This window comes from Leopardus geoffroyi, chromosome B2 (assembly GCF_018350155.1).
Source record: "Leopardus geoffroyi isolate Oge1 chromosome B2, O.geoffroyi_Oge1_pat1.0, whole genome shotgun sequence".
NCBI lineage: Eukaryota > Metazoa > Chordata > Mammalia > Carnivora > Felidae > Leopardus > Leopardus geoffroyi.
The window spans coordinates 42547290-42563149 of record NC_059332.1 but is presented as its reverse complement, the minus strand read 5'-3'; the positions used below and the strand labels follow the sequence as shown (position 1 = coordinate 42563149).

At 37.2% G+C, this 15860-nt stretch overlaps 1 protein-coding gene across 2 annotated transcripts in view; it reads right to left on the bottom strand.

The window, feature by feature from the left end:
- Positions 1 to 5523: 5523 nt before the first annotated feature.
- Positions 5524 to 15860, bottom strand: part of CDC5L (cell division cycle 5 like) — a 47894-nt gene continuing 37557 nt past the window's right edge. Inside the window, exons 15-16 of one of the 2 annotated variants that reach the window (XM_045498427.1) lie at positions 6728 to 6940; positions 5524 to 5965 (exon numbers count right to left, since the gene is read on the bottom strand). In XM_045498427.1, coding sequence (XP_045354383.1) covers positions 5861 to 5965; positions 6728 to 6940 — 318 coding nt within the window. In that variant the 3' untranslated portion in view covers positions 5524 to 5860. Of the gene's footprint in view, positions 5966 to 6727; positions 6941 to 15860 lie in introns of those variants that run through there. The other variant, XR_006717236.1, reaches the window with a different exon arrangement.

Sequence of the window (15860 nt, the reverse complement as noted above, 5' to 3'; positions counted from 1 at the left end):
GAAAATTAATTTACAACAAAGGAACCAAAAACATACACTGGGGAAAGAACAGTCCCTTCAATAAATGGTGCTGGGCAATAGGACAGCCACATGCAAAAGAATGAAAGTGGACCCCTGTCTTATACCATACACAAAAATTAACTCAAAATGGATTAAAGACTTAAATGTAAGCCCTGAAACCATACACCCTCTACAAGAAACATAGGCAGTAAACTCCCTGCCTTGGCAATGATTTTTTGAACCTGCCAAAAGCAACAAAAGGAAAAATAAACAAGTGGGGCAACATCAGACTTAAAGCCTTCTGCACAGCAAAGGAAACCATCAACAAAATTAAAAGGCAAGCTATTGGGTGGGAGAAAATATTTGCAAATCATGTATCTGGTGAGGGACTAATATCCAAAATATATAAAGAACTCATACAACTCAATAGCCAAAAAAAAAATCGATTAAAACATGGGCATTTTTCCAAAGACATACAGATGGCCGATGAGTACATGAAAAGATGCTCATCATCATTAACCATCAGAGAAATGCAAGTCAAAACTACAATGAGACATTACCTCACACCTGTCAGAATGACTAGTGTCAGAATTACTAGTATCAAGGGGCGCCTGGGTGGCGCAGTTGGTTAAGCGTCCGACTTCAGCCAGGTCACGATCTCGCAGTCCGTGAGTTCGAGCCCTGCGTCGGGCTCTGGGCTGATGGCTCAGAGCCTGGAGCCTGCTTCCAATTCTGTGTCTCCCTCTCTCTCTGCCCCTCCCCCATTCATGCTCTGTCTCTCTCTGTCCCAAAAATAAATAAACGTTGAAAAAAAAAAAAAAAAAGAATTACTAGTATCAAAATGACAAGAAATAATAAGAGTTGGCAAGGATGTAGAGAAAAGGGAACCCTCGTGTACTGTACTCAGGAATGCAAACTGGTGCAGCAACTATAAAAAACAGTATGGAGCTTCCTCAAAAAAATTAAAAACAGAACTACCCTATGATTCAGCTGTTCCACTTCTGGGTATTTATCCAAAGAAAATGAAAACACTAACTCCAAAAGATATCTGCACCCCCGTGTTCATTGAACCCTTTACAATAGCCGAGATGTGGAAACAACACAGGTATCCATCAGTGGGTGAATAGGTAACAAAAACATCACACACACACACACACACACACACACACACACACACACACACAAGAATATTATTCAGCCATAAAAAAGAATGTTCCTTACTTAGGTACTCTCTATCTGTCTACAAGTAGTAGTTCCTCTCTACATCTGCTAGTCCTACATTCTTTAAGGTTGCCTTTGTCCCTCTTAGTGTTTGATCTCCTGTTACTAGCAAATAATTCTTCGTATTAAATTTCCCTGTTCAAATTACTGGTATGGTTTCTTTGTCCTGAATGGATCCTGAACCCTAAATGATACCATCATCATCTGTAAAACTTAAAAGAGAATGCATATTTCCTAAATCACTAAGAAAATTAAAGCCCAGGGCATTATAGCCCATTTAGGAAATGAGAGGAATCAGTGAGAAAGCATAAAACATGATCACAAAGACCAAAGTCAGTAATTAACATAAAAGCAAATGGATTAGTCTCCCCTATTAAATTGCAAAACCTCTCCAAATGGGTTGAAGTATAAAATCCAACAAGACATGCTCTTTAGAGAAAACAAAAAATTATATAAAAGTTAAAAAAAAAATAGACAACTTATCAAGCAAGTATAAACAAACAAAAAAAAAAGAATATTCCAATCTCAAAGAGATAACACATAAAGGACAAAAAGAATAACTTTATAGATTGCTTGTCTTCTTATGAATGATCCCCAATAGACACAAGTATTTACATACTAAACAACCGTATCAAAATATACAAAGAAAAAGCTCCAAACAAGATAAAACTGAGAGAAAGAACGATCTAGAAGCCTTTAAGACAACACTACTAGTCTATGGTAGTTTACACCCAAAAATAAGAAGATAAAATTTCAATCATATAATTAAAGTGGTTCAGTACGTGTTCAGCTGTCCCACATACACTGAATAAACCTTCATTTATCCATAGCATGCTTTTTTAAAATGCTGGGCCCCAAAACCTCAATCAATTCTAAAAAGCAGAAACTACATAAGCCATTTTTCCTTGCTACAAGTAACAATTATTTAAAACAAACAAAAAAAAGCCAACCACACAGAAAATTTTAAATATTCTTAATTATTTAACCAAAAGTTTAAACACAATGATAAACTACTTAGAAAAAAAAGACACATCAATGTAGCTGGGATAGGAACATATTTGAAATTAAAGATAACTAAAACCCTTCATTTGTATACATATAAAAACAAAAAATAAACATCAGACTCAAAAAGTTACAGGGAAAAATTCTACAGAAAACAAAAGAAATACACATGAGAAATTAAAATATTTTAAAATAAATCACACGTGATAAATCCAAACAGCAGGGATTTTTTTTTAAGGGAAAAAAGATTACCTTTATCAAGTCTAATCAAGGAAAAAAAGGAATGGTCAAACTAAGAAAAGGTCATTTCTTATAACTTAAAAGTAACAAACTTAATATAGAAAATTTCTTACCCTATTCAAATTCTCTGCTAATAAATGTGTTAAATTTCAACAAAATTCAGTTTTCTGGAAAAACATAAATCACTTAAATTTAACAAATAACAAACACAGAAGGAGAAATACATTTGAAACAAAATTTTAAAATCAGATATGAAAGTACTTAAGTTTAAAAATAGGTAACAGTCACAGAAGAAACTTGACAGTTATCAAGAAATGACTTCCAAACAGGGCTCTCAATTCAAAAGTGTTATAAGCGCAATCCTTCCATGTTTAGTGGAACAAGTCACCCCAATGATATACGTGCTTGATGCAAATACCCATATTTATCCTATTCACCTCATACAGCTAGCAAAATCTCTATGCCAAAAATTGGACATGAGCCCAAAAGACTAAATTCACTCACGTAAAAGTGCCATTTTCCTAAATCACATATTAGCAAATCAAATTTTATAAGACCAACAGGGCGGCCACATTTGAGGAGAAATGCACTGCATGACATCACAAATTTCACAACGGATTTTCCCAGAAAAATAAATGTAAAAATCAGGAGAATAAAACGGGTGGACAGCAGAAGTCTACAATTGCCGGTAGCAGAGACGTGACATCATTTCTAATATTTCAGAGAGGAGATCCCACTCATGCTGGCAGGTTTGAGGGCTCTTTATCACATTTAATGTCTGTCCCAAAGTTACTGCCACTTGAACATGATTTTCAACACTAATGTTACCACGACCATTCAATGAATGCCTGTAAGAGAATACGATAAATGTGAAAGTGAAAACAGTCACCAAAATCACTCTGAGTGGTACTGGTGAAGAACCCTGGGCTTTACAGGATGCTCACAAAGGATGGCAGAACTCTTTACCAGTTAAAGCTTCACTGCTACGAAGCAAAAGCAAGAGCCATCCACGATGCAGACTGCCGGTTATGAAATTACACAAACCTTGGTCATTCTTTAGGCTGGAAGTATGTGTGTACTACTTCAGATTTTGAAAACAAAGGGAGCCTTTAATATGAGAGCAACTATTTTAAATCCATATAATTCAAGTCTACACAAGATGCAAGTAAAATGTAAATCTTAAAAAAAAATTTTTTTTTTAATTATCTACCTGATTCCAGGAATTCAAAGATTGGTTTAAAGTTGGAAAAAATCGACTGATGATGTCATCACCAAACTAAATGGAAAAAAACCCATATGACTATCTTACAAGATACCCAAAAAGTGTATGTGACAAAATTCCAGAGCCAATCCTAATTCAGATTCTTTAAAAACTAAAAATAGATGGGTATTTCCTTTCTAGATAAAGAAGAACTCAAAACAGCCAACCTCAAATGAAAATATTACGGACATTCCCATGAAAATCAAAAACAAGAATGTCTGCCATCATCGTCATTTAAAACTGTTCTAAACATTTGTGCCAACAAAATATGCAACAAAAATGAAACTACTAGAAGAAACATTACTGCTATTCACAGATGATGAAGTGTTTCCTAGAAAACCCATGTGAAATTATTGAAAAAAGTTCTAGAATTAAAGTGACTAGGTAACTAGAAAAATATATAGTCTGAGGAGACCGCATACTGATTACTGCTCAAGTCCCTGCACCTGCCCCACCAGGACTGCCTCTATCCTGGTTGGAGTCAGTATTATTGTTCGTCTGCCATTACCTTCATGCTCAACTAAGTGGCTTCCCCACCCCCGTCAGCCTGGTGAGACGTTATGCACTATGACCACAGGATGTTTCTAAACCAAATCTGATGCCATTCCTTTGCTCAGAATCTTCTCACAGCTTCCCATAATAGAATAAAAACCAAATTTCTTACCAAGGCCTTCTACATATGCCCCTATACGCCCAGGCCTTACTCAAATGCCATTCTTGACACCCTAGCCACCTTGTCTTCCTTCCTCTTCCTCAAATACCCCAAAGGCGCTTTGCCGGCATTGCTCTTCCCCACATCCTATCTTAAATGTTACCCCTTTAAAGACCTCTTCTGATCATCCAAACTAAAGTCGCCATCCAGTCACTGTCTCCCATCACCCGATTTTAATTCCCTCCATAGAATCAAAGTTCATGATCTGATACTTTTCCCTGTATGTTGAGTATCTCCTCCCACTAATGTCACCTCCATGAGAGCAAGAAGTTTGTCTTAACTCTTTATCTCCAGCACTTAAATAAGTGGCACTTAAGAAGAGTCACTCAAAAAACATCTGAATTTTAGTCGCCTATCATCATTCCCAATGGACTGTAAGCTCCACAAACTAGGAGTCATACCTACTTTACTCATTGTTCTATCTCCATGACTCTGACACTGGGCGGTTAATAAATTACCTGATAACTGAATAAATCCCTCCTTCCCTCCTTTTAATCCCTAGGATTAAGATGGGGAAATATTCCTGGTATGTCCAACATACTGTTGGTCTATACTGAACTTGTAGCCAACTAATAACTATCCCAAACGATTTCAGGTGAATTATAAAGTCTGGTCTTCCCACTTCTACCAATTCCCAAAATTCTACACTTGTGTAATTAACTTAGGATAAACACAAAGCTTTAATAAAGTGTGATAGCCTTACTGAAATTAATCTTCAACACACCTTTGTAGAAAAGACATTTAAAAGAACCTAACAGGTCAATAAAAATGAAATCTTTTGAGTCCTAATCCATAAACTGTGTGAGTAGCTGGGCAAAGAAGAGAACTTCTTAAAATTATACTTGAAAAAAATCCAAAAAAACAAAAAAACCCTGAGGTATTAAAATGTTAATCCATCTTGTCAGTGTATAGAGAAATGAGTGCCCTGTGCTAAAACTAGCGAGGCCACAAAAGGACTGCCTCTGAAGGAATTAAGATACCGGATCACCATTCTGATTACCCAAGAGTTACTCATTAAATATGACACAGAGTACATGCTTGCTGGTTTGTGGGCACTCTAAGTATCTAATTACTTCAAACAAAAGGCTACACTCACAATTTTTTTATTTTGTTTTTATTCAAGAGTTTACTCACAGGCAGCACTTTAAAACCAGGCTTTTAAAATTAAAGGCCAAAACTAAAAAAATTTTTGCAAATATGACACTGCTAAAAGAATGATCATCTTAATAATTTAAACCCTAAAACATTTTGTGGAGTTAAAGTCTTTATACATAGACTATGTAAGATCAATATCATTTAAAGTAAACAACTGAAAAACCACAGATCGTGGGCAAATTTGTCAATGAAGATAATCATCAGTTTCAGCCTTCCAGAGTATGAAAACCAGCAATTAATTCATCCTGTGACAGAGTATAAACTATGCTTCAGAATTTGGACTTTAAAGTCTCTTTCTCCAGCAGCAGATCAGCATATCTATGCTGAAGTTCTTTTTCTCTTTCCTGTTGTCGCTGAACATCTTCTTTTAGACACTTGAAGAGACAAAAATATTAAATCATTATTTCGTATGTAAGCACGCAATGAAAATTAAAAATATCTTATGGCACTTTATCATCTTACGAACAGAAGGGTTAAGTCATGACTCTTAAGAGAGAAGTATTCCCCAGAGAAACAAGGAAGAACAACTACTTATGCTCTAAAGCCAGTACTACAACCGTTCTTTGGTCATACGACTACCATCTTGTTGGGAGAATCTCTGCTAGCTCAAATACACAAGCCACTGCTGCCCTATCAGTACCCACAAATGCACCTCGATAAGCCCTCACGGCCCTTTATCTGGGTAGGGACTATCATGCACACTTCGGAAATAAAAGTTAAAACAGATCTGGCCAGAGGAATTTCATGCTGTACAATGACCAGCTGCTATATTCCCAGCATTCTAAATTACAAAACAGACAACGGTTTAATGTACCTCAGAGAGCTGTAAGAATGGGATGCAATTAAGTTTCAGGGGGACAAATCACAAGGGTTACTTATTCTATTTCACCGTGTATCTATATGCAAACCAGAAAATCAGTAAAGAAAAGCCATTGTATCCACCACTGGCCTGGTCTATCCACCTATACACAGACAATTCTAGATAAGAAAGTCAAAAACTTCAGGCTCTCACTGAAAAAAGCCAGACAGTATCAACTTCAGAGATAAATCTGCACAGGAGAAAGAAAAAAACAGGAAAGCCCTGGTAATTTTTTGCAGTTCTCTTTTTAAGCAATGCTGCAAGGCAATGATGTTACCTCTAGCCTCCGGGGAATAGCAGAATCTTCGTGTTTCTTGAGTTCTTCAAAAGTGCGTAACTCCAAGTAAGCCTGCTCGATTTGGTCCCATAAGTCATTCAACTGTTTCATAAGCCCCATAGCACGAGACTGGTAACCCCCAAGCAAAATTTTCATCTTCTTTTCCATCTTTGCAGCTCTCTTGGCTTCCGTTGTCATGTGACCCCTGTTTATCTGGGGGAGCAGGGGAAGGTCACATCAGCAGACATGAGAAAAGCAGGCTAAATAACAGAAAAGGCCCTGTTGGTTCATCTACCTCCTCAAAGCCAAGACGCATTAGAATTCCTCATACTTGAGCTACCATAACACAAAATGTGGCCTAAGAAGGATTTGTCTTGCACTGGAAGGGTTGTACAGTGTAGTCCCAAATAATCGATTTGTAATAATCTCACCCATAATTCAATTTCAAAGCAGGCTTGAATTTCACAGTGTAAGAAAAACTAACCTGCACTTCTGAAAATAACTTCTGCTATCATTAATCTGCATGGATTTGGGGACTGGCAGAGACCCGTCTTCACCAGCTTCATCCCCAAAACGCATTGCTATACAACATGACGACTACAGCTAAGACTCCTGTATGACGTACCGGGAAGTTGTTACAAGAGTAAATCGGAAGATCACAAGAGAAAATGTTTTTCTTTCTCTGTTTTCTTCTTCCTTTTCTTTACATTTTATCTATGTGAGATGACAGATTTTTAACTGAGACGAGACTGTGATAATCATTTCACAATATATGTAAGTCAAACCATCATGCTGAATGTCCTCAGTTTATACAAGGATGGATGTCAATTATTTCTCAGTAAAAGTGGAGAAAATGCACTTCTATATTATACATCCAGTACATTTTTAATAACTGAGTAACAACCAATTACTGCACCACAGTTGTAATCAAAATGTAACCCCCTCAAACTATAAAACTACTGGTTATTTTTATAACGTTATAATTCTAAATTTGGCATAAAACCCATAAAGGAAAAACAATGCCACATTTGGCAAAGAAAAAAATACTTAGTTTTTGTACAGTAAAAAGACACCATAAAATTGAGAGATGGCAGTTTTCCTATTAAATATGTATACTGGGCACAGATGGGCTGCCTCCTCGGCTCACTCTAAAATTAGGGGAAAAGAGTTCAAAATATATAAACTCACAAAAGAACAGGAGAAGGACAATGAACAGGGGCAAGATATCAACAAAATTCTAGAGCTGAAGCAGGACAGAGAAGGCCCCAGTTGAGAGAGAACGAGAGAGTCCAAGGAGAGATGGATGAGAAGGGTTTGAAAAGGTATGTAATGCAGAATCCCATCCACATGGCACCTACGCCAGGTATCTAGTCTACGTCCCACAGTATAACCACATCATATTTTAAAGTGATCTGCAAATGCACATACGACACTTACAACTGTGAGGTCAAAGCCTTAAGAGTAACAATTAAATCTGTTAGCTTCTTATATTCAATCTGTGTTACTTTATTATCTATCTATGTCTGTCCGTTCCTTTCCTCTCTCCCTCCCTCCCCTTACTTCACCTCTCTCCACTCTCTTCCACTCCCCCTCAAACTGATTTCATCAAGTGACTCCAAAACTAAGTAGTTTCAAGATAACATACACCCAAATGATAACCCATAATTCATAACAATGTAACTATAAGCAAGGAAGACCATGTGACAATGTAAATACTCTTTTTTTTCTAAGATACCAAATGTGGAATAAATAGGATAGGGATAAGTAAACAGAAATGGTACCACGGATAAATGTCAAATGCAAAATAACTGATAGGAAAAACTATACATAGGATGTTTTATTAAAATATTTAGAAACCATATAATCACCAAAACAAATATATAGCTTTCCAAAATAACAACTTTGAAACATTCACTTCAATGCCTAATATCCGATTTAAAAATAAACACATCAATTACAATGTTTTATGGTTAGAATATATAAGAACACCAAAAAATTAAAATGTTCCTCAAGGGCACCTGGGTGGCTCAGTCAGGTAAGCGTCCAACTCTTGGTTTCGGCTCAGGTCATGATCTCATGGTTCCACGAGTTCAAGCCCCCTCATCGATCTCAGCACTGACAGTGCAAAGCCTGCTTGGGACTCTCTCGCTCTCCCTCTCTCTCTGCCGCTCGCTCCCTCCCCCTCTCTCTCTGCCGCTCGCTGCCTCCCCCCTGCCTCTCTCTCTCGCTCTCGCTCTCAAAATAAATAGATAATAAAGTAAAATAAAACATAACAAAATATTCCTCAAAATACAAAGTATAGTTGAGCCTTGAACAACATAGGTTTGAACTGCAGGGGTCCTCTCACATGGATTTTTTATAGTACTGTAAATGTATTTTCTCTTATAATTTTAATAACATATTCTTTTCTCTAGCTTACTTTACTACAGAAACACAGGGCATAATACATACACAATAGAAAATATGCGTAAATTGACTTTATGTTATCAGTAAGGTGCCCCAGTCAACAGCAGGCTGTAAGTTTTGGGGGAGCCAAGCCATGCATGAATTTTGAACTGGGGGGAGGGGGGCGGTCAGCGGCCATAAACCCTGTGTTGTTCAAGGGTCAAGTGTATACTTTTACCGGAAAAGTAACACTTCATACCTATCCACCTCCAGCTTCGTTTATTAAAAGTCAAAGTCAAATAAGCCTGAGGGGTGGAAAGAACGAACATGTTGCATGTCCACGCCTTGCCTTAAAAATGTGAGATGGATCTAAAATTAAAATACAGCTTTTTAACAACCATTTATATCTTCAGCATTTTATACAAGTTAATAAGCTTTTATTCCTCTGCAATTCATTTGAAGAATAAATCCAAGAATAAACAATGTCCTTTATAAAGGGGCCACTTTCCTCTAATAGATAGCAAATCAAAGTAAGTTCCATGGCAGTTGTATGTCTTCTAAGGAAATACTGGGTGAAGTCAAGGCAGCACAGTATAGTGGGGGAGTGAGTCATTATTTCCTCGCAGCACAGCCACCCAACGGTTGTGAATCGATGCAAGTTATTTAACCTGTCTCCATTTCTCCATCAGTAAAATGGCAGTCACTGCTAAGTTATTATGAAGCTTAAATAAGATAATGTACGTAAAAGCCCTTAGCCACCCAGTGACTGGCACAGAGTAAGCAGTTAACAAATGTCAGCTCTGATTACAATTATTTCATATATACTAAGAGTTTAACCATTTTGACCTCCTCTCTAATGGACCACGGGACTAATGATGAGGCTTTCAAACCTTCTTTAAAATTCCAACCTTAATTAAAAAACGACCTGGAATCCTTGCTGGAAATAAAACAAGGAAAAATAGCTGTTCCTTCTTTAAGAGAGCAGTTTGCCTCATGAGGACAACCATACCAAGTAACACGTACTCAAACACATCTTCTCAAGCCAGTGGTTTTCAATCCCAGCTAAACTTTAGAATTACCTGTAGAGCTTTTACAATGTGCCAGTGTCAGTGCCCTAAACCCAGAGACGCTTATTTAAATGGTCTCAGACTTTGGTATTTTTAAAGCCCCCAAATGATTCTCCTGGACAATCAGGATAGAGAATCTGTTTCAACCACTGTCATTACAGAAGCTGGACATCAATCAGCTGTTTTCTCTGAACTAGACCCACCAAAAAGCTCTCATTCCCAATAATAAGTGAACTAAATCAATGAGTTGCATGCAGTTCCTTAAATATAATTCAGCACATTCTAAGATACTCTAATCACATGTGGATTCAAATAAACATTCCAAAAACCTTACCAGTACAGAATTTCAAATACACATAGCACATTTTTAAAAAAATAGACATACAAATTTTCATTTTCATTGGTCAAGATAATCCACTTAACTATACGCTGCACTCCATGGATATTCAATTTCCAATTTGGTGCAATAGCTTAATACTTATGTTCCAAAAGTGTTTAATTAGTCATCAAGGCACATTTACTATGACTGGTACCTTGCATCCGGGGAATACCTTGCCTCGTACAGTTGAGTCATTTATGCTTCCCTAACTATCAAGGATTTTAAAACTACTAAGCTGCTAGGTTCCATTTCACACCAACAATTTAATTTAGCTCAAGCTTTATATAAAATCTTCTGGCTCGAACACTGTGCTAAGATTTCAAGCAAATATGGAAATAAATGATACCCCAAAAAATTAAGTACAGGAAAAAATTTAGTCGAGTAACTATATAAATTTAATCACTAAAAGTATAAAGAAGAAATTAAATGAAGCTTTTAATATTCAATTTAAGCTCAGTTACCTTAACACTTATCATCTTATCATCTGATCATTAAAATGTGAAGGAAGATATCTGTACACTTTGTAAAATGTTCTATGACTGCTCAATGTGCTTTAGGAGGGAAAAAACTAACCTATAAGGCTGGCGTTTTTCTAGCAACAAGAAATCACAAGCATGAAATAAATGCATATGCAAATTAGTCCAGCCCCCCCCCCCATACACTACAGAAACATTAAAGTCCAACAGGATATAAGACCTTATTGTGGGGCGCCTGGGTGGCGCAGTCGGTTAAGCGTCCGACTTCAGCCAGGTCACGATCTCGCAGTCCCTGAGTTCGAGCCCCGCGTCGGGCTCTGGGCTGATGGCTCAGAGCCTGGAGCCTGTTTCCGATTCTGTGTCTCCCTCTCTCTCTGCCCCTCCCCCGTTCATGCTCTGTCTCTCTCTGTCCCAAAAATAAATAAACGTTGAAAAAAAAAAAAAAAATTAAAAAAAAAAAAAAAAAAAAAAAAAAAAAAAAAGACCTTATTGTTTAAAATACAAAAAATCAGGGATGCCTGCTTGGCTCTGTCAGTTGACCACCCAACTTTTGATTTAGGCTCAGGTCATGATCCAAAAGTTGTGGGATCAAGCCCTGCATCTGGCTCCACTGCTTAATATTCTCTCTCCCCCTCTGCCCCTCTCCCACACTTGCTCACTCTTTCTAAAATAAAGAAAATTTTTAAAGATTTTAAAATACAAAAAAAAAAAAAAAAAAAAACGGAAAAAAAAAGACTCTGATTCAATCATATTCGTGTTTCTAAACGTTTTTTTAAAAATTAAGTATTCGTGGGGCGCCTGGAGGGCTCAGTTGGTTGAGCATCTGACTTTAGCTCAGACCATGATCTCACAGTTCGTGGATTCAAGCCCTGCATCGGGCTCTGTGCTGACAGCTCAGAGCCTGGAGCCTGCTTTGGATTCTATGTCTCCCTCTCTCTCGGCTCTTCCCCCACTCGCTGTGTCTCCCTCTCAAAAATAAATAAATGTAAAAACAAAATTTTTAATAAAAAAATATATATTAAGTATTAGCAACTGCCCTTCCTGAAGGACAACTTATTTTAAACAAAACGATACTGGCTTAAGGAGCTTGGATGGTACATTAGAGCTGACTTACAAAAAGTTCTCAAAAATTTTTTTCAAATCCTTATCTGCACTATAGATATGCACTTCAAATTCCTCTTCAAACATCTAACAGAGGGGTACAGAGGGGTAGCTGGGTGGCTTAGTCACTTGAGCATCCAGCTGGCACAGGTCCTGATCTCACGGTTGGTGAGTTTGTGCCCCACATGGGGCTCGCTCCTGTCAGCACAGAGCCCACTCCAGATCCTCTGTCCCCCCCTCCATCTGCCCCTCCCCCACTCGTGCTCGAGCTCTCTTTCTCTCTCACAAATACTAACAGAGCAGGTAGTGGAGACAGGATTAAATACTTTGTTAACTTGTCACTAGACAAACCTACCAAATATGGTCATAATGGAAGTTTATGCTTTAAATACATTATCAGCACAAAATTTCTAATATCTATGAGGAAATTAAAGTAGGCAACACTTGATATAATTAAAGCTGACTACGCCCAAAATGAAAGAGTAAAATTCAATCCAAGAGATGAATGAGAATATATCTACATATAAGTGTGTAGGGACACCAAGACGACAAATTTCATGTACCATAACTGTTTTACAATACAATGTCTGGAATTTGGTTCAAAATAGTGGGGAAGGGAGAATGCCATATGAAAACAAAAGTGGCGGTGAGTTGATACAGCTGGATGATAACACTGGAGGACTCATTAAACTAATCCACTTCAGGATGTATTTGAAAACTCCCATAATAAAAGGTTTTATAAAATTCAAATTCAAGATCTACTGCAGAGGCTATTTAAGACTGTACACCACAAACCATGAAACACCAATACAATGAAATATAAGAGACATCAAAATTTACATGTCAACGATTTTAGCACACCAGATGTATATATGAAATGTTAAATTAAAATCCACAATTACGTTAAGATCCATTTATACTAACCAAAATCTGAGCCTTCAGTCTTACTCAATCTCTGCGAAAATCAACTCATATCTCCAATTTCAGACAGTCATCAAAACTTCTAGAATAAAAACTCAGCCACCCTGCTGTTCAAGGTAACAAAGTTACTTCATGACACCTAAAAGTATCAAACCAAGTTTAATCCAATTTAGACAACACTAACGGTGGTTAACAGACCTGAAGAGACATGGGAGGGAATTCCCATTTGCTAATACTTGCTATTTGCTAGGCAGACAGTATCTCACTTAATCTTACATTATCTCAAACTCTCACTTCCGTGAGATAAGAACTATTACCCACCCTAATTTTACAGGTAAGTATGAGGAAATACGAGGCTCAGAGATGGTGGTAAGTAACTTGCCCTAGGCCACATGGCCACTAAGTGATAAAGCTATGAAGTACGTCCTACTTGAAAGTTCAACACACCACTACTAATAAACCGAATGTCCCCTCTGCCTCAGCCCGTGAAATGCAAACATGCCTGAAGAAATTCAAGCTGTGGGATTGAATGGCTTAATGCCATCAGACAGTTCCCTGAAAAACAAGTTATTCTAGACACATGTAAACAAGATCTTAATTAATGGATCTGCCCATCACTCTTTCCCTGATTGAGACATTAACCTACAAGAGTTTTATTTGACACTTGAGAAAAGCTTTGACTTTCCTCAGCTTATCCTTTTAAATTCCTAACTCTTCTATTCTTAACAAGCTATAAAATTATAAGAACACAAACATTTCTCAGGAAAAATTTACAGGGAAAAAAAAATGTTATTTAACAACTTCTCAAGAAGTTGGGCAGAATATAACTAGCATAATTGGGGATTTCACCAAACCAGATCTTTGCCACAACTCTATAAATGAGAGCAAGTGATCAGGTCTTTTTAAAATGGTATTTGTAATATGTTATTAAATCTACAAAGTAGTATATGATGATTCCAATTCAGTTTTAAACATCTTCCTCCTTTCATCCACACACAGATGCATACAGTAATTTTTTTCTATATTTAATTATACACACACACACATATTAATAGATATACACACACATACATATCCCTCAAAATGTATAAGGCGATTATGTTTGGATGGTAGGCTTCTTTTCAAATTGTTTTTTAATTTCTTTTTAAATTTTCTACAAAGTACAGGTATTATTTTTAGAAAAACGCCCACAAATGTTATTTTTTAAATGCATAGAAGAGAAACTGTCTAAAAAAGGCTGGCCAGAGACCAATGGAAAACTGATGGTCCCCAGGAGATGAATCAGTGGAACCATAAGTGTTTCCTCGGGTCATTACAAAAGGGGGCTGTATGGGACTTATAAAAGTGTAATTGTTACTTTCAAACTCACTAAGTTTGTTAAGGTTACTAAGCTTAAGTAATTCCAAAATAAACACATTATCCTTGGGTCTCCAATACTGTCTTCAGTTAAACTCTGTTACAGTGAGGTTCAGAAACATTAAGAGCATCCCTCAGTGAAACTCTTGCTTGGAGGCCCAGAATATAACTTTACACCACTGGAAAAACAGGTTTAAGGATACCCAAAGTAAATACATAGTTGATGGCAGCTCCACTTCCTAGTCCATCGTTTAGCAATATGATCCTATGGTAGTAACGATGCGGTTCAACCACCGAAATGTTTGCAAACAACAAGAGCCCATCAGTGCCTTTCCTTTCATCTCTATACTATTCACTAGCATTAAATCGTATCAGTGAACCTTCTCCACACTGACGAGATGCAGGTCCAAGCATGTGATTATTGCTTGCATCTACCAGAGTTAGCATCCACCAGACTGCATCCCGGCAAAGCAAGCTAAACAGTAAGGCAAAAAACCTTACCAAAAACCTTTCCAAGAACAGTAATGTACCAACAAAGCAATACCAAGAGCACCTGACATCTGCATGAGCTAGGAAATGAAACACATAAACTGCATGAAAGAAATTCAACTCAACGTTGAGGCATAACAGAAGCAACACGACTGTACCAAGGAGATCTCTGGTCCAGCTCTTCTTGATAGAAAAAGCAAGAAATCTGCCCGTGCCCTTAAGGGTCAAAGCACAGAGCAGAATTTGAGAAAGGGAGCATTCCAGAGTACCAGAAACTTCTCTCCTGTGCCCCATGTCACCCCTCCCCCACACGCACAAGAGAACATAAACCTGCCGAGTTACTTCAACATACAGTCCTCCATCCAGATCTGCCCAACAACTTGATCCTTACCCTAAATTTTCACTCTTTAAAGTATTAAGGGAATTTTTTCCTATGTAAAAATATCTGACTTTATAAATAAAATCACTGAGAAAATATGATCCATTGTACAGCCAATTTTGCTGAAATATAACCATTCAGTAAAGTCAGGGGTGCTCCTAAGAGTTCTACAAGTACACTGAGAAAGATGTGTTATCTGTGTTTTTCAAGTTACTTTATTTCCAAGAAGTCGATGTTACATAATATTTCTTGACTAAGTTGACTGTGCCAGTAAAATACAGAGAGAAGTATTACTTCTGGACCTAGTTTCCACCTCTAAGGAAAGCCTTTCCATTTTTATAGCTAACATGACAAAATCTACTTTTCAGCCAAACTTCCTCCACGCAGCAGTTTAGATACTATTTCAAATACTATTAAATTTAATAGCAGGCCTAAATTCAGACTTCTCTTTTCACTTTTGCACCTCCTGGAAATTATTTCACTCAAAATAATTATGTCTTCAGACGATTTCCTATTTCCACTTAAAGTGGAAACAAATTAGAACACTTCAAATTCTATTTGCACTTCCCAAATACAGTAA